Source organism: Oxyura jamaicensis, chromosome 14 (genome assembly GCF_011077185.1).
Source record: "Oxyura jamaicensis isolate SHBP4307 breed ruddy duck chromosome 14, BPBGC_Ojam_1.0, whole genome shotgun sequence".
NCBI lineage: Eukaryota > Metazoa > Chordata > Aves > Anseriformes > Anatidae > Oxyura > Oxyura jamaicensis.
In genome coordinates, this window is record NC_048906.1 from 2,746,879 (window position 1) to 2,772,880 (window position 26,002).

A 26,002-nucleotide genomic window follows, 5' to 3' on the forward strand; every position below is an offset into this window, starting at 1 on the left:
TTCCAGCAATACCTAAGAGGACTTGCGGTCACAGCCCAGGCCTCCACAGGTGCTGTGCCAACAGACACCAACCCCCCCGAGAACGCTCACTGATCCACCACAAGCCAGGAAGTTCAGCCTCCAAGAAGCTCAGAGGCGGCCATCCCATGCAGGCGCCCAGGGAAGTGAGGGAGAACCACCCTGAACAAGTCCAACTCCATCAACTCCACACTACGGCTGGTTGTGTTTGTTGTTTAAACGCAGATCCATAAATCTGTTCAAGACTACAAACCCCTGAAAACCCATTTACCTGTGATGAGCTGGTTTTATCAGCTGGAACCTCCAGATATTCCACCCTTACGCAGCAACCACCACCTCTCCCTACTAACCAAATCCCCAAACCATCCCCAGAGAAGCCCCATCCCTGTGGTAAACAAGTAATTCCACAAGCAGTCCCCCCCTCCCAAAAAAGGTAATTCCCAAATTCTCCCCAGTCCCCGCTGTCCCCTGCCACCCAGCCACAGGCGTAGTTCCCTTCCACATAGCCCGAAGCGAAGCAGCACGCTGCAGGTGTGCTGAACCTGCCAAATTACAACAAATCTTATCGACGCCTTTGTGACGGTCCCCAGAAACCGGCTGGCTGGTAAAAGGTTGCGCGTGGTTTGCATTTTACAAGACTGCTCAGCAGAAAGACAGGTTGAAATGCGGCGATGAGCATTAGGGTATTAAGGAAAAGTAGCCTCTCCTTGTCTGCAGGTGTTACAGCACAGCAACAAGCAAAACAGATGTTATCTTCCTCTGCCGAGAAGCCCGAATCCTGTTTACACTCCCAGGTAGCACATTAGCATAAAAGAATCAATCCACCTCCCGATTCCTTTCCGTATCATAGGATCTGCAAATCATTTTTAAGGGGGGACGCTTTAGAAGACAAGTGACTATTGTATGAACGTTTTTAGAAAGCTCACACAAAACAAATCTTTATTCTTTGTCGCAGAAAATAAATACAGGTGCATATTTCATATGCTTTTCTATAAAAGCACTCCTACAAAATCACTTAACTGCATACAACAGTACAACCTTTTTGGCTTTTAAAATGCAAATATTATACAGTCACTTCATTTTATTATCTTTTAAAGCACTTGTAGCAAGCAGCTTTGGAAAAGGAATGCTTAATTTAGAAGCCAAATTCTTGCCTCAAGTGTTTTGTGTTTCTTTTCTTCTTCCCCCCACTATGTGTATAGTGCAACTAACCTAAAAGCAACTAGAACAGTTTTTTTTGTAAAATGTTTACCCGTCCTCCCATCCCCCCCCCCAAAAAATACCTGCAAAGAAAAAATAGCTCTTAAAAACTGTTCTACCTTGATACTTAAACCAAGAGGAAACAAAAAGTGGCTCAATAGAAATATTAAGATAAGCATGATGCTTCACAGCTCATTATCTGTTTGCTTCCAGTTTGGCCCGGGTGTTTCTTTAGACTAAAACGCATTAATCATCCAGTCCTATATTTCTGAAAAGGTACGACATGGACTCGCCGTTATGGATCCTGCGAATGGCTTCTGAGAGGATCATGCTGATATCCACAGTCTTGATTTTAGGGCACTGGAGTTTTTGTATTTCATGAGGAATCGTGTTTGTAACAACCACCTACAGACAGGAGAAAATATAGAAAGTCCTAACGGCTTCACGCTTTCCACCTCCCGCATCAGAACTGCGATGGGGAATGTCTGTCCTCCAGCCCCCCGAAGCCACCCTTGCTGATACCAGAAGATTTTACATTACTGTCAGGATCAGAATCTTAGGAAGAGCTGTGCATTGCTACACTGTGTATCCATGGATACTAACGGCAACGTCCTTCCCTCCTTTCGTTCTGACACCTAAGGTCAGAGGAAGGTACAAAAATATCCCCCACTCTGAAGGGAGAAGTCTGCTTATACCGGCAGTCTGTCATCTCTCTGCTCTCCCTGCTTTTCCACTGCTGTAGTTTAAGGATATTGTATGCTGATATTCTAGCATACAATTCAACGGTAAGAAAGCCTAAACCCAGCAACATCCCACCTGAATTCTTAACGCCAGTGTATTTTAAGAATCGTCAGGAGAAAAATGCTTGTTTAAGAAATAAACAAACCGACTAGACCGTCTGACTGGCCATTCGGAACTCATGCTTACTTCGTCGATTGCAGATTCCTCTATCAGCCTGGGCGCATCTGAAGAGAGCAGGCCGTGCGTGGCCATCACAAAGATCTTGTAAGCCCCCCTCTCCTTGAGGGTCTCCGCTGCAGCCAGAAAGCTGTCAACGTCATCTATAATGTCATCCTGTCAAAACAAGACGACATTCTCGAGTCAGGGAAGATTCGACACATTCTCAGACCAACGTGTAGTCTTGAGCTACCTGCGGATAACGAACGCAGTGCGCCCAGGATGACATTCCATCCTTTTAAATGTAACAGCTTACATCCAGTGCAAAATGGACATTGCCATTGATGCTGTTCTTCGGACACCTGAGCTAGATGGCAAGCTTTAGCGTGGAAAAACAGAGCGTCCAAACCTACTGTAACATCGCTCCGTAGTTCACACAGTCAGCTTCAGTAAACGTGCAGACTACTGCCTCATGGTATAAAAAGCACGGTATCAAAAGCCCACCATCCAAGTTTAGTTGCAAAAATACACTTGATTTTTCTAACTTCAGCAGATTTAGTTTAATTTATCAAAAGCTACGGAATCTTACTTACCACGATGATAGCTATTCTTCCTCCTACATCTCCAACAACTGTGATGGGTGGTTTTTCCTTGGGAATCAGCACTGATCAATGGCAATTTTTTTTTATAGAGGTAGAAAAAAGAAAGAAAGAAGGTTTATACAATTTACTTCAAGTGTGGAAACGTCAGCTTTGCGTGGGTCACCACCGTTTTAGCGGGAAGTGAGGTGACAACTGTTCCAACTATTACAGTGTTGCTGGGAAAAGCACCAAGATTTTAATACTTTTTTTTTTTTAAGCTTAGTGAGGAAGTATTAACTACATGCATAGAGCGGCATGCAGGCACAACCAGTTCAATCAGCCCACTGAAACCCAAGCTAGGTTTTCATGCGATGAAGTTTTGCTGGCACAGCTACAGGTCACACCCACGTTCAGCAAAGTTCCCTGTCAAGGCTTATGACATTGATCCGGCTCCACACAAACCCAGCTCAACTCAGCTTCTTAGCTCTGTGTCCCAGAACAAAACCCATGAAAACCAACTGGCAAAAGAGCGCGGGCTCTCTGCCGCAGGCTCTTCTGACTAACTGTGGTGGCACAGCTCCTCCCACGCAGGGCACCGATCTCACGACCATCCTAGCACTAAAACTACGGACAAAAAGCATCAAACCTTTCCCCTTCCTCATGTTCTTATAAAGAATCGCTCCTCTTTGACGGTGCCATCACTGTCACCCGTCTCCCAAAACCACAGAAAGCAACAGGTGAACACTCTCACACAAGAACTTACTTACTGGGTATCTCTAAACTGGGGTGAATAGCAGCTACGTTTTTGGCTGTGGGTGGTGAGTGTCGACCGTCCACCATGTCAGACTCAGCATCTTGAGCTTCGCCGTGAATGACGGCAATTCCCAACCGTAAGCGCTCAGCAAATGACTGTGCCCTGTAGAGAAAGGGTTAAAAAAATAGATACATGTATATATACACACATTCACGCATATTAAACGCATTTAGATACATGCAATGCTAATCCATTACCACTTCATTTCTAAAATTTCAGAGGAAAAGCAGAATGATCCTAAAATTGTAGGAAAATACGTAGGAGAAGTCACCTATCCCAACATCTTGTTTTCACCAGCCCTGTGAGAGTGGAAATAACCTTGAAAGCATCCACACTGGCCTTGCAAGCATCAGAGCAAATGCCACAAAGTCACACAAATCTGATTATTCCCTTGTTTTGCCCAGCAGTCAGAAAACATTTCCTGGCTTTCAGCATTCTTGAGATCCCATGCTTTAGCTGGTCTCATCTAACAGTCACCAAGAATAGCCTAGATGTCTGGGTTGCCTATATTTAATTAAATAGGAAAAAATATTCAAATGAAAACAGAAAACAAATATTCATCTGTTTATTTTTAGCAAGACGTTGGACTAAGTGAGACAATATCCCAGACCTTCTGACATGTAACCTTGGCTATCTTACAGAAAAGAAATCAAAATCGTTTTGCCTGACAAACTATTCTTGAAATTTAAACAGCTCGGATTTCTACATACTTAGAAAAAGTTCCTTCGCCATGCAGCATTTATTTGACTGAAGTTAGCAATTTATGTAATGAAGTTTAAGGTTAGCTGGATGAGTGTGGAAAGCAGAGTCAGGAAAATAGGAAACTGACAGCACTCGTAACCCAGACGCGGCAAGCAGCAAGTAAAATGCAGCAGTGACATTCGCCCTACCTTACCTTGCACACCCCGGAGCTCAGGATCTAGCCTACACCAGCGACCTGCAATCCTTGTGGTCAAAGTGAGACCAGCACGTCACTTTGTTCTAACCTTCGGATCTAGGACCTGTGGCCTGAATCACCTCCTTTAACCTTAAGCCTTGTTTCACTATCCAAACAACTCCACCGAGTGATTTGCTCATTGTGATGCTCAGTTAATAAAAATGGAGAATCTTCTACCTTAACTATATGACAACCACGGGGCATTTTTTTTGAGAGGTTAAATACAGATAAATTATGGTTCCATGCGTATTTAAGAGTTATGACTTACAAGGCGTAATCGTATCAGTGAAACTACAATGATTTAAATATGCAATATGACATTGAATAAAGTTCAAACAGCAAAATGATTTATTCATTTTCCAATAAGCTCAGACGCTCCATCACGAGTAAGTTCTCTTTCACAGGGAGACATTCATCTGTGAAGCGCTGTCCTTAATTAGGCTGAAGCGTTCAACCACCCTTGTCCAAACACAATGCGCCTCCCTCAGACTACTCTGAAATGCTCACAAGCACACGTGAAGAGGCTGTACACACACAGCTCTGAGATCCTCTCCTGCAAAGTCTCCTTTCCTACACATGTGCAACTTGAGTGAGGTCATTTGCTGGCGTACACAGTTACTTGACAAGCATGAGAATGCTTCAGCAATTGCCTGCCTACACCCAAGAGGCAATACTGACACCAATAAAGGAAACAAAGACAATGTAAAGTAATTGGCCAACAGAGAAAAAAAATCACCTAAGTACCACCACTGAGAAACAAAGATGACAAGGTGCTCCCCTCACTGTACTTCTACAAAGTAAAGCATTTTTGATTTACTGTAGAAAACAATGTTTGGTTTTACAACGAATATCATGACTCCTTGGCAAAGACTAGATAACTTCTCAGCAATTTATTGGTTTGTCACCACAGCAAATAAATTCTCTCTTAAATCATCAGCCAACTCTTTACCACCTTCTCAGAGCGGTATAATTCTGTAGATCAGGTATAGTGAACCAAAAAGCTACAGGAATTAACAATTGTGTGGCCAACAAGAACTTCACAAGGAAAGCAGTCTCAACCATCAAATCCTGTTCCACCACGCCAGACGGTAAGTCAGCCCACATTTAGGATCTGATCAACCACGTTCTAAGCTGTTTGCTAAGCGATTACTTGGGATTAGTGGTGTACCACTTCTAGTGAATTTTCTTCATTCAGAGTAGGAAATTCATAATGTAAATGTACACGAGTATTACATCATATAATTAAACAGCTTCTTTATCATAAGGCACTGCACTGATTTACCACACCACCTAGTGTGTTTTTTTTATCCTCTGCTTAGATTTATTAAGATTTTGTGATGATGTAAAACCTGCACATCTGAAAGTGTAAGCAGCAGGGGGTTGCAGGCTGCATCTTTTAATTGTTGAATATCTGTCCTTCACTCGACCCAAAGAACAAAATCAGGATAGAGATTTCCTGCTCTAACACAAGAGAGCAGATCGTACCCACCTCTTTGCAGACGCAGGTGATTTGGCCACAATTACAGCATTCCTGTAGTCTGGTATCTGTAGTGAATAACAGATAGCAATGTCTACTTCATATCTTCAGACAAATTTCAACTCAGTAAGAATCAGAACTTCATTTTGCCAAAAGAATTTTAAGCATTTAATATTTTACCTAACGTAAGAAAGCAATCTCAAGAATCCATGGTACATATTGTGAGTTTACATCTCAGGAAATCCAGATATTAAGCAAATTCAGCTTTTATCTTAAAGTTGTACCTTTCCCAAACACCACGTTATATACAGATCACACAAAAGTAACTGCCTTAGAAGAACGTATGGGCTACGCAGGCAAGTGTTAAAAACAGGAAACCATCTAAACTAAAGTTTCCTGTTTGACTTAAACTGTCTTGTGAATGCACACAACAGTCTTGAATCACTTGAAAACACAGCATTTAATCCGTTTCCTCATTTCAGGGTTGTTTTTCAAAGTACACCAAGAAAAAAAAACAAAACAAAACACAAAACAGACAGGCCTCTCCACATCATATGACTCCTTATAGGGACCATCAAAAGGAAGAAAAATGGAAGAGAAATTCTACATTCACTGCACCCATACAGGAGCCACAGGCTGTCACTTCCAGACCTTCCACCAGCAGCCTGGGCTCACTTTAGTATCTCATTGCAGCCCCCTCCTTGCAAACTCAGCGTTTTCCCTCACTGCGCTGCCCTGGGACAATCTGTGCCGGAGCACAGCACACACAGAACCTGTCTGGTCTTGCAGCAGTTGTCATAACAGTAACGCACAGCCACTCGCAGCTGCCACAGCAAGTCCTGCAGAGCACATCCAACCCATGGGGAACCCCAGTATTGCGGGCCTGAAGCCTCTCAGCTAAAGATCTGAGAATCAATCTGTTAGAGCTGTCACCTGATGGATTTGGAGGGACAGGGCCCTGACACGGAGCTCAGGATCTTGCTGCCAGCTGTTAAATAGCAGCTCCAAAACACAGAAATACTTGTTTTTTCCAACTACAAGCAAGCTAAGTTATTCCACAGCCTCATCCTCAAACACACACCGTACTTGCTGAGTGTTTCCAAAAGCTTTCTATCTGAAAGAATTTTTTCCCATGCTGATTTAAGCTCTGAATTTTGGCACGGGCCTAACCAATTGAAAATGAGAGCTTTTCAGAGGACGAGTCAGGCAGCATTAATAATCCGCAGCGCTACCAACTCCACCTACAATACTGGGAATTCAGCATGTTCTGTCCTTTACAAATGCTTAGTTAAACAACAGGCTATGAAGATTAACATGATGGAAGGTATGGACAAGGCAGGGCCTGTCATTTGACATAATAAAGGCTTTGATCTTGTTCAGACATCATTGCCTCATTTTTCCCCTGCCAAATTATCAAATTTGTTCGAAATGAAGTCAGAAAGCCAGAAATGTCATCCAAGAGACAGCAAGACATCAACAGCTCCTAGTAACAAAGAGCTATGTCACTCCGAGATTACCGAGTCACTCTGAGCCTAACATGTACACATAAGGAAGACAGAAGACACTAATTATAAATATTTTCTAGGCATACAAAGGAAAACCACCAAATTATCTGTATACAAATGAGTTTCACTGATTGGACTGACTTCATCCCAGAACATCAAATAGCTCCATTCACACCTACACATAATTTTCTGACAGGGAACGACTGTACGGCCTCATCCTCTCAACTTTCAGCTAAATGCTTTGTAAGTGACCTCCGTTCTTATCAAGCTGGACTCTATTTCATGCTATTCAACACATCCCATCACAACTTCCCCTTGAAACATTTCGTGTCATCTCATGAACAAGCAGAGTAATGAAGAAATTAAAAACTGGAAGGATCTTCGAAGTCCTCTCTACACATACTTCAGCAGAGCTCTGTGAACGTTCATTTGTTAGAAAGCACCAGGAGCACCGGACTCCAAGCTGCAGCAATTCTTTGTAAAACATTAAGACTTCAGGTATCAAGATATGCTTAAAGACTAAACTAGGAATGTGACCTTGTTACCTACCACAGTCCACAGGTTCAAGTAACATACAAAGGCACAACTTGTCTTCAGTCTACGTATCTGATTTTCCACTTTTTTAAAAAAAAAAACTTCTGTATTGATTACAACATGCAGTACTTCTGTCTTGGTGCACAAGGTGAATGACTACGGTAAAGTCAGAGCCAGGAATTTTGTTCTGTCATCTTCCCTCTTTGTCAGACAGACAAATTACCAAACAAATCGTAATGATACATTCAAATGGTAACTGATTCCCCAGCAAAATTTTACAAGTATCATAAAAAAATCCTTTTTTTTTTCCCCTTTTTTTTTCAAACTAAGGCCCTTATCTCTCTATACAAAAAAAAAAAATGCTTGAGTTTAAAAGTAAGAGCTTAAACTATAAGTTTTCTTCTCACCAGGAGGAAAAATTTTGCTTTCTTCCCAATGATGATTAGGCAGACATAATCCACATCTTACACCTACAATTACCAACTGCACAATTTGTCCGCATGAATCTACCAGCAGCACTTCTCAAAGCACTTTATAAAAGCCATATCCATTTCAAAGATGGAGAAATGACTGCACAGAACATCACAAGTTAAGCTTCCTCAAGTCAAGACATGCTGAACAAACAGCAGGTGGAGATTTCCCCACAACAGAAGTCATCTGTTCTTATTTTCAGATTAGGATGGATAGGCTCTCATCGTTTACAAGTTAGCCTACAAAATATTTTCATAATGCTATATAAATTACACCTACACCAGCATTCCACCCTGTAAATAGCAAGGAAATTGGAAACAGGAAAGGAAGAGGATATTTAGAATAGAAAAATGCTCTTTTATATATGCGTATTAATTAGCAGAATATGTATAAGATGACAGAACAGCATCCTTACATGGAAAATAAAATGCCAGTTCTTCATGAAAAGGAAAATCAGGCCTCTCTGGGAAGGAAAGAACCAACCACACTACTTCCTGCCCCAACATGACCCTCCCCCCTTTAAAATTCTGTTTGAAGAGTTAATCTTCTCACAGGAATTTGTTCCACAAGCCTTGAGACATGACAAAAAATAATTTAAACAGTGTAGAAGTAGGCCTTCCTCACCTCTTCCTGGATGTACTGTAGTAAAAATGGAGATGCTCTCAAGTTATCAACTGGAATATTGAAGAAGCCCTGTATCTCCTTCTGGTGTAAATCCATGGTAATGAGATGAGTTAGTCCTTAAAAAGACATGAAGAAGCACATCAAGAAAAGTAAGCAATAACAGACACACTTAATTTCTCTAGTAAGTTTAACAAAGTTGTTCAGAACAAACTCTCTAAGCTACATGAAAACAAGAATATCATGCTACATGCTTTCAGTAATCCGAGTCACTATGTCCCTTTTAAATACACAAGGGTTATCCGTGCTTCCCAAATTGCTACTGTCTTCAACAAGCACCTCAGAACAAGCCAAGTAACTGAACCAGCAGTGCCACACTGAGGCAGGTATGCTCCTGCTCCCTTTACACCTGACAACGTGGAACCACGAACAAGATAAGTGGTCCTCTGCTGCATAGTAGGACCCTAACACAGCAAACATCGGAGTTCTGAACTCCTCAGAAAGAGGCCCAAATTCTAATCATTGCCACATTTCTTCTCCCACGATAAGACCCAGATCGCAGTGCTCGTTGTAACTGCCAATTCTTCCCAGGGAAAGGAAGCAAAAGGAAAGAAGCAGGAAATAAAGTGTCTGAATGGCTGAAAATGAATAAACTCATTCTCCCACCTCCACTCAATTGTAAAGGACAAACCAAGTATCCAACAGGTAAGACAGACAGACTAGAAATGTCCAAGTACAACTGCTCAAAAATGTTAGAAAGGCCAAGAACAGCATTATGAGGGAGGGACAGCACAGCCCAAAGCAGCAGACTCATCTTGCCAGTACAGTAGGATGCAATGTAAAATGGATGTTGCGAGATTTATTTATAAGTGAACTCACCACCTAGAAATATCTCTAGTTATATTCTACGTGTATGTTAAACTTACTAAAAATAACTGCAAAGTTTTTCAACCAAGTCCCACCTTGTGCACAGAGCTCTTTGGATCTGAGCGCTGCCCAGGGGACCCCCAATTTCCTTGATTATTGCATAACAACCTGCATTCTTACCAGCCTTGCACATCATTGAAGCCAGTAATTTAGAGACAATGGAGCCCCTTTTTCTCATCTTGCACTGCTTGCTGTATGGGAAGTAAGGAATCACTCCAATAATGCTTTTGGCACAGGATGTTTTGCAAGCGTACACCATGATCAGGAGTTCCATGATCGTAGTATTCACATCCCTGGAATGAGAAGCGTCTAGTTCTGTATTCACGCATAAAAATCCTGCAGCTGAATTCAACACAATTTCTATATCCATTATTCCACTGTATGAGTGTGAAAGATCTTATTGCAAATCCAGCTGCACACCGAAGGATGTAAGCGCCCTGTACCCAGCATTTTAATTCTTCACTAGAATTACATTTCATTTTCACTTCGCTTTTTTGGTCACTTCAGCACTTTTCAGCATACTCCATTTTCATGCTTTTGGTGATACAGCATGTCGCTGTGAAAAACTACACCACACTTATCTCCAACATCTATTTCTATTGCTCACAAAGCAAAACAGATGTATTTTTCAGTATTGATAACCTTTAAGAAATCAGATTTACAACATACTTCTCTTGTTGAAGCCAGCAGCAGGCTAAATATTTACCAACTGCCATCTATTTTCTGATCTAAACGAGAAGACAGAGGGTATCTAGGGATGAGAACCAGTCATCAACTACGAGACCTACTATTTTGGTGCCATTAGAAATCAAAAAAAGTCTTTGCATTTTTACAGTTCTTTTCACAAAAACAAAACTGTTTTCTGAATCAGGACACATTGCCTAGGAAATGCTCCTCCTACATTTAGCGCTTTGTGATGGTGCTGGAGCCATGGTAGCTGAAAAGGGAGGAATTTAAAGAGAATGTCGTGAGCAAAAGAATGCACTTAGCGAAAGAACACAGAAACCATGGGGAAAGTTTCACTGATATTTTCATTGAAAATGAAAATAGAAGTTAGCTTACACTGAAGTCTTCTTTGTGCATGTATCAAAACAAAAAAAAGGCACACAAAGAGAAGCCTCTGTAATTAATCTAAGCTTATTATACTGTGTCACATACATAATATGCAAAGAAAAGTTAGAACAGAAGCATTCCTACGGACAGTCCACATCAAAACGCTGCAACAGTGCCTCTCAACAGCTACTCACTTTGAAACCGTCTGGATGATGAACACATCCTTTCCTCTCACAGACTCCTGGATCTGCACTCGTGTTTCTGTCAAGAGAAATAGGTAAGATGTGCAGGAGCAAGATGCAACGGAATCAAGAAAGGGGCAACAACTCAGGCAGATTGTGGTTAGGTACGTTTCCAGGTTTGCCCATGAAATGCTCACCTCTGTTTGGCTCTTGGTAAACCTGAACCTTCCCCATCTCAACCCCTAATCGCCTGCAGGGGAAGAAAAATTAAAACCACAAGTCAGTAAGTGAAAATGAAGGGCTAAATGAATGAAAAGCCCATACAATGTGATAGTTACTGAAAATGCCATTATTTGAGGAGAAAATCAGGAAGAGAAAACCCCAAACACTAAAACCAGTTACTGTGGTGGGAATCTCTTAACACAGCTGCACTGGAGGTTAAACTAAATTCATTTTCAAGTCAAGCTCTGAAGGACAACCAAAGGAGTAAAAAATATTGCTTATTACGTATCAGTTTCTCATGTGTATATATATTTACACCCATTACACATGTTGCACTCTCTGTATCTGTATAGACAGATGACAACACATGCTCACAATGCTTAGAATCCACTTTTAAAGCATCCTTTTCCATAGATCAATGGCAGTCTGGAGAGAATAGGAAATCTGAGTGTCTGCTGTGTTTATTCCAATATTAGCACAGCCCATCACCAACTAAGAAAAGGAGAAAAAGAATATGAGAGGCACATATGCCCAAGTCCTTCCGAGGCACGATGCCTTTCTATATCTAACTTTGGGTGCATAAGCCTCAGGAAGAAGCCCACAGCACACACTTCTGCACTATGCAGCCCAATACTGTTACAAGAGCAAGGTAAAAAAATCACTTAAGCCACAAAGCTCTTCTGAAGCTATTCATGTATTTAAAGCTCATCGAATGTCCCCACCTAAAGCATACAGTGAGGACAGATCTAGCTTTGCCCCTATGAAAACTGTTACAAGGAGGTGGAGAACATGCTGAGAACTCCTGCCACGAGTATTTAGCGCTACCCAAACATTAGTTTTCCCACATTCTCACAAACATACTACAGACAATCACAGCCTGTCACTGAACAACTTAATCACAAGGAACTTTCTTTGTTATCGATCTGTTGAAATAGGCTGTGCAATACCGTACGCCAGATGTTCATCCCAGCTGTGATAGCTTTCCCGTGTAACTACCGTAAAACAGAGAAATCCGTCTTCACTAAAAGAAGTCCCGTTACAATGGCACCAAGATCCCAAGCTGCCCTGGAGGCAGATTTTACTTACTCCGCAATCCTCTTCGATAGTTCCATGCATGATGAATTGGAATTAGCTGAAAACAGCACCAGTCCTCCCTTCGTTATATTCATGTTGGCCCCAATTTCAGTTGATGGCACACAAAACATCAAACCTAAGTTGTCTTCCCACTCCTAGAAGACTGGAAGAGAGCAAGGGCCTGATAAAGCCACAGCTTTAAAAAACAAAAACGAACAAATTTTCTCTGTTTATACAGTGAAGGATTTCTCATAATCCCGTATTCTCCATCAGTCTTGCTATTTACCAACATGTTTGTAGCACCACGACGATATCCTTACAGTGGTTTGTGACCCACAAGCTACCCTGTTTACAAACCTAGCTCAGCATACCCAGCAGTGTGGCACAAAGAACGGACTTGTGCCTCTCTTGCTTCCTTCTCCTGTCCCCAGGCTTTACACACCCACCAGCAAAACGCTTCGGTAGAGGTCTCCAAAGGATCTGCCCTAGACAACATCTTAACAGTCGGTTATTTATTTATTTGCTTATTAAATGCTTTCCTCAGGCTATCATCCAGCAGCACAGATTCTCTTTTCCAGTACCCTTTCTAGAACTGAGCAATGCTGACTTCCAAAATGACAAAGCCAGTCAGAGGTAGAGCTGAGCCAAGAGAGCCCTTAGGTCCTAGCCCTCTGCTAAACTGACTAGAGGGGTCTATTTCCATAGCCGTGCATCTTTCCACCTCTTTTCAATAAATTATACACTTACAAATAAGGATGAAGTGTAAGGAAGAGCTCAGTAAAGCTGGTAGCTGTAAATAACGGCCTCTCGCACAAGGCATCCACTTGGTGAAGCAGCTGTTGTCATTCTTTGATACTAATATTTCTCCTGTGAAGACAGGAGAAGAACATCAAGAGCAGATCTACACATTTTCCACCAAAATAAAGGCAAACACCACTAACTGATGGGATTCCATCTTCACACTTGTTATTCTTTTTTGAAACGTTTCCATGCCCTATTCTAATACTTTCTGTTCAAATAAAAGAAACAATCACGCTTGCCAGCAGCCAAAAAAGTCCTAAGCTACAGCACCTCACTTATGTGTAAGTAGTTCATTTGTACAGGGTTTTAGCATTAAGTAGGGGGCTGAAAATATCAAATAGGAGCTGTGCAATTCAAAACAGAGTAAATGGGAGTTCAGATAAATCTGTAAGTTCCCTGGCAAACATCTCCCTGTGGAGAAACCTACCTCTTCAAGTCACCTGTAGCTGTTCTAAAAAACTGAAGGCTTGTTGACTATCAAGTGCTCCCAAACAGCATCTAAAAATAAAGAGTTTTCGTATTTGCAGGAGCAGCTGTCTAGCTCTGTTAAAAACCTACCCCAGCTCACCTTTGCAACCTGCCGTACTCGTGCTTGGCTTGGCCTAGTCCCAGCAGTGTACCCAGTTCATCCTGCGTCAGGAGCCGGGGTGAATGGAATACCACAGGCCCATACATATCCTATACCATTAAACCCTTTCTGCCTGTACTTTCAGACATTTGGGAAAAGAAAAAATAAAATAAACCAACACCCAAATCCTAAAAGGCAGTGGTTACAGACATCCAATCTAAAGCTTGCCTACATCCCTTCCAAACTAGGCTCCCCACAATTTAAGGGAAAATAAAAATCCAATTCCATTTCCTAGCTCACAGATCTTCCTTCGTTCTGCTACACGCCTAATCTCCACAGCTCCCAGGTGGCCTGCCGAACAGCCGTAATGGCCTTAAGGACATCTTAAACCCAACAAAGGGGGCATGCACTAGAAATGCTTTTAGGTTTTGGAACATCACCTGAAGTAGCCTTCTTATATGATCAGACTGGAATAACGTAAAGACAGCTTTCAAATTGTCCAGAAAATATTTACATGGTGTTTTTATGACTTTTTTTCCCCAGTTATGTTACCTCCTTTCTGCATGGATTAGGAAAATGAGGGGAATTAAGGAATGTGCTGAAAGACAAGAGTTGTTTCCTGTTCATCACTCAGGATGTATTTCACTCTACAGTAAGATGCTGACATCCACAAGCAACACCGAAGGTGGTTTTTCTCATAACCACAGGCTAAGCACTTTCCTTGTGGATGTATTTCAGCAGCAACAAGTGGGCTACGCTGTGTGTGAGGCAGGGACAAGTCCTGTTTGTAGAGTAACACCCATGTATCAAACTTCAGGAGGGTATTGGGATAACAGCACGCTCACAAAAGCTTTATTAGGTGTGTAAAGACATGACTCCACAAATGCACGTGGGACCACAAACCTCTCTGGCTTTAGGCAGGCAGGTCTTCCAAGCCAGCATGGACTGGAAGAAAATGCATGCATCACATAGGCACTGCGCACAAATTCCTACCTCTTTTTTGGGCTGCACACATGAGGATGGAAACAATTACAGGACTGGGTGTACACGAGCCCTATTCCCACATGCTTCACCTCCACAAACCGAGTGTGTGCACACCAACAGGCACCGAGGCAGCGACACCCACCTGGGACCACCACAGCACCGCTCCTGTGATCCCCAAGGGCTAGGGGGAGACCGGACCCCCGCCCGGCTCACTCCCCACGAGGGGATGCAATACACCCCAGCCCCAGAAATAGGGCTGTGTCCCCCTGGGCTAAAAGGCAGGAGGGTCACCCCTTCAGCCCCACACCTCCGTGTCCCCCAGCTGCACACCCCCAGCCCCCCCTGGACCTAAGGATCCCCTCCCTGAGGGGGCCTGGGGGCACCCCCGCTGCTCCCCTTCACCTGAGGGAGCGAGGAGCCCCCAGCTGCTCTGGAGAGGGGGAAAAGAGGCCGCCCCAAAGGGGGGCTCCCTCCCTCAGAGCCCTGAGGCGAGGCCCTCACAGCCCCTTCCTCAGGCGGCGGACTCTGTGTGAGGAAGGGGGGGGGGGGGGGGGGCTGTGGAAGGGGGCACCCTACCCTCACGCAGCCGGCTGAAGCGGGGCTGAGCGGGCTGGAGAGGCCCCTTCGGTGAATGCCTTACCTGCCGGCTCCGGCCCCCCGGCCCCGGGAGAAGCGGCCCGGCCGGAGGGGTCGGGGAGAGGCGGAGGCAGCGGCGGAGCTCGGCCCCTCCGGTGGTGCCGCTCGCAAGATGGCGGCGCCGCGCGAGGGGGGGGGAGGAGGGGGGGGGCGCGAGGGGGGGGCGCGAGGCGACGCCCTCCCCCCCCCCCCCCATCCCCCGCCGCTTTTCCCGCCAAGGCCTCGCGCCGCGGCTGAGGGGAGCCCCCGCCGCCGCCATCTTGGCCCCGCGATGCTGGCGGGGGGTGTTTGGGGGCTCCCATTACCGAAGATGCGTTTTATCGTTTCCCTCTCCTTCTAAATACCACAGGAGGTGGGTGGCGGCCCCCGCCTGGGGTGTGAGAGCCCCCTCGCAAAGGTAAAAGCAGGCAGGTGTCCGTCTGCATGGCGCCAGGTTGCGCTCCCAGAGGGGTGGCTGGCTGCGCTGCTGTGGGCTCCACCAGCAAAATGGAGGGGCTCCACCATCCGCAGCCTTTGCTAGCTGATCCAGCAGGGTTTGTGGGGAACGAAGATGTTCTGCAAAGTCAAAAACAACAGCAAAAAGCGGTCCCTCAATTCCCTTGTAAATACTGTCTAAAGCACACGCAGTTGGCCCAGAGTCCCCTGTCAGGGCCCCCCTCATAACACACTTGGGTTAAACTGGATGAAGGTGTTTTGCGTTATTTGCAGCAAGAGGATGGGTTTAGTCACTCTTTAAAAGCCGTTTTATCACAGGATAGCTTCCATGACAAAAGCTATGTGTACTTTCACTCCTTTGACAAACTTTAGAGTCATCCTGCACAAATTCAGGAGGGTAAGGCTCTTGACAGGGTTGTCCATCTGTCCCTCCTTCCTCCCTCCCCTCCAAGTAAATACCCAAGCACCAACCCTTTTTCCTTTTCTGATCCTTTTTTCCACTAGCTCTGTGGCTAGATGTTTCAGGTTACATTTTCAGTGTGCCCAAAAGCAACGGCAATTTATTGCACGTGGATCAGAAATTTACCATTTAGAGTAAAGGTACAAATCAGGTACTTTTCATCACAGCTTTTCTCACAAACGAATTATACTTATTTATTCCTAGACTGCAACATACAGGATGCATCTGAGCAAGGCCTGGAACACCTGAACAGATACTTACATTACCATGAAAGAGGAAGAAAAGGCACAGCTGCCGGGACTTCTCACCAAATGCACCTGAAAAACAACAACTTTTGGTTTAATCTTTTGAAACGGTTTCTACCCTTATGAGCTGTATTTTCCACGTTAAGTATTCGCACACCAGTGCTTCCCCATGGCTCACAATATTTGCTCCTTGCATTCCAACACTTCATCAGTTGTCTTTTTCCTCTTCCAGCAGTCAAAGCTGGGCAGGAGAGCAATTTAACCTGGAGCCGCGGAGCAGCTGCCAGGTGCAGAGCTCTCTGCTTGTAGCACCCTCGCAGAGCAAAGACATCTGTCTGAAATATGTGAGCAGGGAGACCGTAAGCTTGTTTGTACCCTCAGACACACAATGCTGCAGTGATTCTGGGTTTCTGGAGCGCCTCTTTGACTTAAGCTGCTAAGCATAAGAAAATGGGCCTCCTCGCCATCCCCACCATTTCCAGTCTGCATTTTTCTGTTTACGTGCCGGTGTTTCCACTGTTCATTCAGGTGCACTGATCTTTATACATTCACTTTTGATTTGTATTTTTGTGGGAAGGAGCGTTTGAGCTTTTTGTTAGCCTCATTAGAGCAGCAGAGATGTCTCTTAGCATCAGTCTCCGTCGCAGGATTTCACTACAGGCTGGCACGGCAGAGCAGTTTAAGGCAGAACAGCTAGAAACAACACATATTGAAGCAATGACCCATAATGCAATTAGCAGCCTTCCCCAGAAGCATTTTTCAATACCCTGGGGACACCCAGAATTTGCTGACTACTTGATTCATGCTGCCCCAAATTCCTGACATTGCCTAAGCAAACCACAGAACCAGGAACTAAAAAGATTGTCTTCTGATGCTTTTTCTAAGGCTTCCGCCTTTGTTTTCTTAGAGCAAATCAATTTCTTTCCTGCCTCTGTTTTTTTTCTGATCAGAGGAATGTAAATTTAAATCTCAAGTCCCGAGGGAGAGGGATTTGTTAATTTTACAATATGCTATCCAAGAGTTTACAAATAGTTCCTCCAAAATGAGCACCTGGATTTTATTTCGGTTACAGTGATCCAATTAGCAATCATCTGAGGAATTCTGAAAAATTGCAGGGTGTGAATATAGTGGCTCAGAGAGATCTGCTGTTCTAAATCCAGATGCAACCCTGGCAGGAAGAAGTGTTCAAAAAAAAAATCCACGCCTAGTCCAGCCAAGGCGAAGGGCGCTGCTCATCCCATGCTTGGCTGGATGACAGCCTGCATACATCACCTGAGAAAAGACAAATGCTACTATCACCCAGTCTCCTAAGCTTCATCCATCACTGCTCTGCCAGGTTGTGGTGGTGCTTTTTTGTGTGTGAGTGGTGTTTGTTTTAAATAAAAGTGGATGTTGTAGTCCTCCACCAATCTACATCACGCTAAGAGCTATTAAACTTGACACGCTGGGGAAACATTTTGATGTGATCCTAACACGGCCCTGCGTATATGTTTTGTCTCTCCCAGCAGTTATTCCTACAAGGCATCCTAAAGACATCCTCTGCCCTACACGCCCGTTCTGAGCCTGCTGGGATGTTCTGCAGTGCACGGGCACCTTCACACCGAGCACAGCCTGGAGGCCACCACCTCCCATCCCTGCCTCGGGAACGATGGTGTCTGGTTTCCAGAAGATGCCAGCTTGGATATTACCCAGCTGGTGAGGCAGGACTCAGAGCAGCTATAAATACATTTCTGAATCAAGGAAAGGAAGAGTAATTTTATGATTTCTTTCCCATACTTGATAGTGATCTGGAAAATACTATTTCCCAATTCTGGGAACCAAAGTGCCTTAAAAAAGGCCCCAGAGCAGAGTACAAATCTTATCTATGTGAAGGTCTATGTAGGTAGACAGCATTCTTTTTGTTTTATCAAGTATTACTGCCTAACTGTGGCTTGGCTGTCTGCAGGAAATAGGCACCAGCTCTTTCTGTTACAGTCACATTCCTCCTGAGTCATGAAGCTTTGTCTGAAAAAAGTCACTGAGATTAGTTTGTTTTCCTGTTTCTAGCAGTGCTCTCAGTTCCGGATCAGTCTGAAATGATTAACAGAGATCTGCTGCATCAGCCTTCAGCATGGGCACAGGGTGATCTCCTATCAGCCTTCAAACAAAGAGGAGAGAGACTTGTTGGAATAGCCAGTGTTTAACAGGTCACTGCACAGAAAAATGTCTCAAGCTGGATGAAAGGGTGAGAATTTGAACAAACCCTGCCCTGAAACAGAACAGCAGTAGCATCTTTCGCTTCGTTCACATATTCTCTTTGCTGTCATTGTGTACAGTTCTGTTCTGCAAAGCCTGCGTAACACCCAGTCGCCTCCTGTTTGCAGATGTGGTTTGCCCTTCGATTCTCCATTGCACAAAAGCCGTTGAACTGAACAATGAGGCAATGCCACTTTAGGAAAATTGACCAGCTACACAGCGCCAAACATCCCGTTCCTCCCTGTGCAGCCCACCGGGTCCTGGTGTGACTTGCCATTCACTGTATTACTGTGCCACGCTACAGCTCCTTTACGGGGAGGGAGCGAGCATGCATCACGTTAGTGAAGATAAAGGAAGGGTTCAAATTAGTCACGGGTCACTGTACAGCAGGCTTGCTCATTAAAGCAGAATTCAGTACAGAAGAGATCCTGTGCCTCACATACACAGATGTACAGAGTAAAGAAAGGTTTGGCGTCCAGCTCTGCCCCGTGCAGCTAAGCAGAAACCAGGAGATGTGCAGGGAAGGACCAAAGTGCAACCAGCAGAGACATCCTGTTCCCTTCCCAGCTTGGTGCTGAACAGGGCTGACCCTGGGTCAGCAGTAACAGGTTAACTCCTGCACCGGGAGGGGATCCTCACCCTGCCGCTACACCAAGACAAGATGGGGAGACCCTGCTGAGGCTCGGCCTGCGTGATTTACTAACACTGTTTATTACCAACGCCTCTCCTTCACAGAGAAGCTTTTTACCAATATTGATCCTCTAACTTCTCATATTGTTTCCTGCCTAACTTCAGCAAGCTCTGGAAGAGGTTCTGCTCTCAGACCACACATTGCCTTTAGTTTAGCCTTATCTAACAAGCCCATTCCCCAAACTCAAAGAATGGGACACTTAAAAATTTTACTCACCAGGAAGGTTTCACCAGAGGATATGCAAGGGAACTAGGAGCTTTCACACAGGCTTTTACCATCGCATTAAGTCCTCCTTAATGAGACCTTCCTCACCTGCTGCAATCACCCTCCATTTGCACCCACCATCATGCCGCTGGTGCTTTCAAGGCTGTCTCAGCTCCTCCTCTGCCCTCCCTCTTTCCATTTAGTTATTCTTCCATCTGCACTGGGTAGTGAGGTATCACCTTCCCCTGCTACCTTCCTTGGAGGACAGCTCTGGACCACAGCTCCAGCCAGCACAACTTCTGCACTCAGAAGGCATGGGCTTCGGTTTCCTACCCGAGGGCTCACCGTGATGGAGCCTCTAGCCAAAAATCACCACCCAAGTCTTTCTGAGCTCTTCACCAAGATGTTTTGGCCGTACCATATCTACCTCGCTCAGCTCCAGAGTATTAAAGACCTCACCAGACTGCTATCTCTGGCCTGCCAATTCACCCCAGACACCCCGACTGCCAAAACTTGCTTATTTTCTGCTCTCCCTGTGCACAGCCCCGAGTGGCTCCGTGCATCCCAGCCCTCTTTGTACGAGCAGGGCTGTCCTCTCGCCGGCGGAACGGCCCCTCCACAGGGCCAATCAGCCCCGTGCCAGCAGGGCAGACAATTTGCAATATTGAGAAAGGCCTCAATAACTGCAAACACCAGGGGGTTCAGGCTGTTCCTGGGGCCCAGCGCCACCCATCCGATCGCATCTGAAAGAGCCTTGAGAGCAAAGCTGCGTCAGAGGGCGGCACAGCTGCCAAAATGTTGTTCAACCTCTTGGGATTTTTTACATACCTCTGGAAATTTTTCTCTCCCTCTTTTATTTATTTATTTTTCTTCTCATTCAAGCTTTTCTGGATATGCACCAGACAAACACGAGTATCAGAGAGAAAGAACAGCCTGCCTTCTAGTTAGGAATAAGGGACTACCATAAGCATCAATAATGAGACTGAACCCGAGGGAATTCGATACGGGGGAGATTTATCTTGGAGCCAGCCCGTGGGCATCCCAACCCCGTGCTGCTGCGAGCTTGGCTTCTCACAGCACAAAGGCTTGGGATCAGACCCCGGGTGACAGAACCATTCCTATCTCAAGTGCCTCCTGTGACACAGCGATGGCTGTGAGCTGGGGGTTACCACCAATGAAACATTCCCTTCCTCGTTTATATTCCCACCAGTATTTTGACATTGTTCTCAGAAATGGCCACCTGAAGGCTCTGTCCAGCCCTTCCCCATCGTGCGGGGAGATGTTCGGCTTTGTAAAGACACACTATTTTGCTTAGCCACGATAATGTGCCTCTTGGAGTGGAGGCAACTTCTGGGAGGGATAATTGTGCACAGGAGAGGACAGCTCAGTCGTGGCTCTGAAGTTTGCTGATGAAACAGGGATGCCCTGGAGAAGGAGGTGCTCTGTAGGGCAGTTGCCTCCTGCTATTGCAGCGGCAATTCCTGAGCCCACCCAGACACTGCCTCATTTCAGCCATGTCCCATGGGAAGCCTGTACCCACCTCGTGTGCCCAAACGACCCAGAAAATCGCTTCTCTCCTCTCACAATGCTTCAAGCCCTGGCCTTTGAGGGTGCTGGGGTGATGGGAGACACGACGGGAGGCCAAGGCCTTCATTGCAGTCTCGGAGACGTTTGTCACAAGGAATTACGTGGGCTCTGCCAACAGATGAAAGAGCAAGAGCAAACAACCTTGACACTGCAATCAATGCTGGAGTTTACCACCAGGAGCAAGCAAACAGCCCCGGCGTTGCACGCTGCCCAGCAAACATTGCACTGTTACCTGCCTGACGGGCGATTTGTGGCAAAGGGTAAAGCTTGCTGTTCGCCCATGCTTGACATATGGATGGTCTCGTTACGTTCCCCGATCTCCGCGGGATTATGCATGAATTTCAGGTCAAGCACACGCGTGCCGGTACGATCGCCACCTTCATTTAATATCGCACGGCCCAGCAGGCCCATAATTAACCCCGTGTTCCATGACAGCTCTCGCTCAGCATGGTCATCCACACAGAACAGCGAGGTGCCTGTACATTCATCCAGGCCGGGAGGATTCCATCTTCTCATCTGGCTGCTCAGCTCGGACGGCTTACCCAGTGTTTTATCACACAGGCAACACAGCAGGCGGGGTAGGTTTTAAGTTTAATGGAGTTTAATATTCGTTCACCAACAGTACAAAAAGGCAGATTTCAGCTAAATAATGATGAGAAGAATGTCAAACACAGACAAGCATTGCTCAGAAATAGTTAGGCTGCACATCAAACCCAAGTAACTGGAGCGCAATCGTGTAATGCACCCTGCCACACATCTGGAGAGACAGAAGATGAATGTTTTACTAGCTAGCCCAGATCCTACAGAAATACACGTTACTATTTCATTTAACCCTGTTTCTTTAAAAGATGCATTTGTGAGAGTGCCTCTGGGTGGATCCCACTGCATGTCCAAGCGGCTTCTAGTTTTATTTATTATTTTTTAATTTAATCACTTTTTACTTAAGCTTTAGCAGTCCGTGCACCAGACTGGTATGATATATGGGAAAGGATGCTTGTTTTTTTTTTTTACAGATTTAATTATAAGGGATTTATGGAACAGCTCTCCCTTTCCATCCTCTTTGGACAGCCTCAACACCGACACAGCTGCACCCGACTTTGCCCCCTGGTGGAACCCCAGAATTTTTGCATCTTGGCAAGGCCCAGCTGCCAGGAGAGCCTGGCAAGTGCAGGGACAAATTCTCCCAGCAGCTCGCTTGCCCTGTACGAGCGTGCTGCAGGCAGGTGGGCCCAGCGGAGGAGCAGACAGGATTTGGCCCCGTCTGCCTCCCTCGGGCACGTACAAGGCGACCCAGGGCTGGGCTCGGCAGAGGCTGTGCAGGGTGCCAGAGAGTTCCCTCCTCAGGAGCCCTAGGAAAAGGGGAACATAAAGGGAGCCCCGTCAGCAGTCACAATCCCAGAGCTTTATAAAGGGTCGCCTGCAAAAATCCAGAAGCTGGGACAGATCGGCAGCACCATCCACCCAGTGGTCACCCCCCCAGCACAGCCCCCAGGGACGCCGGGCACCGCAGCAAGGCAGGGCATAGCCCAACGGGCTTAATGCCCAGTAAAAAGATGGGTGCATGGAAACAGGCAGCCAAGGAAGGGGCACGGGGAGGAATTGCTGCTACTCCAACTTCCTGCCCTGCCACAGCTCCAGCCAGCTTTCTGGTTAAGTCGTGATAGGACTGAGATGCCCCCCCAAAAATCAGATCAGTTTGTGAGCGTGCACGGCCCTTCGCAGCCTTCAGTCCTGTGATTACAGCTCCAAAAGGAGGGGAAACTGCAGAGAAGGGAAGGGAACTGCCCCTCGAGCCGTGCCGGCAACGCAGGGCACGCTCAGACCCTCGGCACCTCCGCTTCCGAAGCAGACCTGGACTTCCTCCTGCTGGTCAGGCTGGCCAGGACCGAGTCCTCGCTGAAAGCCCCTTCGAAGGTCGACAGGATGGACTGGCGAAACTTCTCCTTGAAATCCGGCCCCACAAACACGTACAGGATGGGGTTGATGCAGCTGTTGAAGAAGGCAAGGCTGGAAACCAAGGGGATCCCTATGTAAAGGGCCATCTTCATCTCGTGGCTGGAAGAGTTTTGGGATATTTCTAGCAGGGAGAAGACGTGATAGGGGAAATAACAGAGGAAAAACGAGGCCGTGACAGCAATGATAATTCTGTACGGCTTGGCGGAGCCGGCTAACTGCCTGCTTTTCAGCTTGACGGCCACGATGCTGTAGCAGAGGAGAATCACCGTGAAGGGGATGAGGAAGCCGCAGAGGAATCGGGTTATGATCATCGCTTTGTGCCGCATCCTCCACAGCCTCCGCGTTGCCTCGGACGTGTAGTCATCGGACAGCGCGAAATTATTGTAGCAGCTGGTGACGTTCCTGGAGCCGACCACGGTGTCACGGAAGACGAGGTACGGGGAGCTGAGGAGCAGGGCCAGGACCCACGTCCCCACAGCAATCCTGGCCGCCAGCTCCGGGCTCCTGCGGTTGTGCGACCACACGGGAAAGGCCACCGACACGCAGCGGTCCATGCTGATGACCGTCAGGAGGAAGACGCTGGCAAACATGTTGAGGAAGGCGATGGTGCTGTTCAGCTTGCACAGGAGCTTCCCAAAGGGCCAGTGGAAGCCCAGCGCGGTGTAGGCGATGCTGAGGGGCAGGAAGAAGGTGAAGATGAAGTCGGCGATGGCCAGGTTGAGGAACCACACCGAGTTCACCGTCTTCTTCATCTTGAAGCCCGCAATCCAGATGACGAGGCCGTTGCCCGTCACCCCCAGCAAACAGGCGACGCTGTACACCACCATGGAGAGCACGTGCATGCTCTTCTGGAGGCCGGAGTGGTGATCGTGGGCAGTGGCGTTCCCAGGAGGCACGGTGGGGGAAGTGCCTGGGAAGGGTGATGGGGAAGAAGAGACGCTCTCCATCGCCGCAGGCCAGAGTCCTGAAATCGCAGCAGCACACACCGCTGTTAGCTGCAGCTCCTACAGCTCAGGAGAGCAAGTCTTTGCTAGCAACTGGACGCAAGATGTATATACAAAGCTGGAATATCTATTTAATGTAACTTCATAGTGACCACCCTTCTCTACAGCATCTGCAAAGCTTCAGAAAGGCAGAAAAACCTTTGTGAGGCACAAGGAATTCAAGCAGGATCGAGCAGGATCCCAGTGAACCAGAACAGAGGGAGAAGGATCATCTGAATGCCTTGGGTTGATCTGACACGTCCCAGAAGGGACAGGAAGGGGAGCCATCTGAGCAGAAACTCAACCACCACGGGGACAATTCCCACTGCTGCAAGCAAAAACCCAGGGATCCATCAAGACAAAACCCATTACACATCTCCTGGGAAGTCCCTGCATCCCTGCAAAGCTCGTCACCTGCACTGACTGCCAGCCCACCAACACTGAGCCACGTTTTAAGCCAGAAAATAAATGATAATAAAATAGTTTTTTTTTTTTTTTTTGCTTGCAGCTCCTTCCATGCCTGGAGGCCCACTGCAGCCTTAGCACTGTGGGGCAGGGGGCTGGCATTGCCCTGTGAATGGCCACACGGCCCCACCACTGCTCTGCACGTCTCAGGAACCCCCACCGCCCGAGAAACCAGCCCAGGTTTTGCTGTCGGTGGTGTCAGAGCACCCATGGATGGCCCACAGCAGCAGTCAGGGGCCAAAACCAGAACCGTGGAAACCCGAATCACACAGCTGTGACGAACCCCTTTGGATGACCAATGCCAAATTAAGACAGTAAAAAGCCTCTAGACCGGTGAAGCTAAAATACCATTCCTTCAACAAATACCTTCTGAGGACGCTTCTTCTCCTAGGCAGAGAGATACCCAAGGTGTGTCCTGGTGCAACAGCCGGTCCTTCGCCCACAAACCTGCCCCCACAAGCTTGTGCTCCCCCTTAGCCTGCACCCGCCTTGGCAGGACCCACCGCAGCGCCGTGCTCCTCACCGTGCTCCCTCTGGCTCTGCTCTCCCCCCCGGGCTGACTCCCTTCTGAGACACCGCTCCCCTGTGCCGTGACTCACGGTGCCTCGCAGCATTTTTCCATGGCTCGGCCCCACGAGGCGTTTAGTAGGATCTCTTACTCCCTGCCCTCGTTCCGCATTTTACGGTGCCTCGATTTAACCCCTGAAGCTCTGCCTGGGGCACAGCCTCTCAGGCCAGGTTGGCCAACCCAACGTGGACTCAAAGCATGAAGACAACACCCCAAGCCCACCCGTGTGCCTCCCCCTGCAGCACCCCTCACCCCGCAGAGCCCCATGGGGGGGTTGGGGCGTGCTGTGCTCCCCAGACCCTCACCCACAGCCCACGCCACGACCCTACCCCATGCCCAGCGGGACCCCTGGGCTCAGGACCCCACTCCAGCCATCACCCTATACCCGGGGGGGGCAGGCAGGGGGGCTGGCAGCACTGCAGCCGGTGGGGACATGGGGTACCGGGGGGCTTGGGGTGCCCTGGGGGGTCTCGGGGTGCCGGGAAGGGGTCGGGGGTGCCCGGGGGGTGCCTGGGGCCGAGCCCCCGCGGCCGCCCAAGGTGACCCGTGCCCGGCGCGCCACGTGCTGGCAGCGCCTCCCGCCACGCCTCGGCAGCGACCAATGGGAGGTGGCGGGGGGAGCGGGGCCCGCCGCGGATTGGCGGAGGAGCTTCCGGAGCTGTTGCTCTGCC

General features: G+C 47.0%; 2 protein-coding genes across 7 annotated transcripts; both read right to left on the minus strand.

Moving 5' to 3' along the window:
* Nucleotides 1–928: 928 nt before the first annotated feature.
* PRPSAP2 (phosphoribosyl pyrophosphate synthetase associated protein 2) lies at nt 929–15,675 on the minus strand. Of its 4 annotated transcripts, none has more exons than XM_035339739.1 (12): nt 15,507–15,670; nt 13,261–13,380; nt 12,526–12,676; nt 11,415–11,467; nt 11,230–11,296; nt 10,103–10,275; nt 9,059–9,174; nt 5,937–5,992; nt 3,464–3,612; nt 2,709–2,779; nt 2,146–2,292; nt 929–1,623 (listed from the first exon to the last, which is right to left on the minus strand). In XM_035339739.1, exons 3-12 carry the CDS (start codon nt 12,642–12,644, stop codon nt 1,465–1,467), a joined length of 1,110 nt encoding a protein of 369 aa, XP_035195630.1. In that variant the 5' UTR covers nt 12,645–12,676; nt 13,261–13,380; nt 15,507–15,670; the 3' UTR covers nt 929–1,464. The 4 variants fall into 4 exon arrangements, with proteins under 4 accessions (XP_035195630.1, XP_035195628.1, XP_035195629.1 ...); XM_035339737.1 differs by lacking the exon at nt 15,507–15,670 and adding an exon at nt 14,293–14,428 and having other exon boundaries at nt 1,465–1,623; XM_035339738.1 differs by lacking the exon at nt 15,507–15,670 and adding an exon at nt 14,323–14,349 and having other exon boundaries at nt 1,465–1,623.
* On the minus strand, nt 10,910–25,260 carry LOC118174420 (chemokine-like receptor 1). 3 transcript variants are annotated; one of them, XM_035339742.1, is made up of 4 exons: nt 25,130–25,258; nt 23,166–24,279; nt 17,177–17,180; nt 10,910–10,919 (listed from the first exon to the last, which is right to left on the minus strand). In XM_035339742.1, exon 2 carries the CDS (start codon nt 24,260–24,262, stop codon nt 23,177–23,179), a length of 1,086 nt encoding a protein of 361 aa, XP_035195633.1. In that variant the 5' UTR covers nt 24,263–24,279; nt 25,130–25,258; the 3' UTR covers nt 10,910–10,919; nt 17,177–17,180; nt 23,166–23,176. The 3 variants fall into 3 exon arrangements, with proteins under 3 accessions (XP_035195633.1, XP_035195634.1, XP_035195632.1); XM_035339743.1 differs by lacking the exons at nt 10,910–10,919; nt 17,177–17,180 and having other exon boundaries at nt 22,723–24,279; nt 25,130–25,132; nt 25,167–25,260; XM_035339741.1 differs by lacking the exons at nt 10,910–10,919; nt 17,177–17,180 and having other exon boundaries at nt 22,723–24,279.
* Nucleotides 25,261–26,002: the final 742 nt, after the last annotated feature.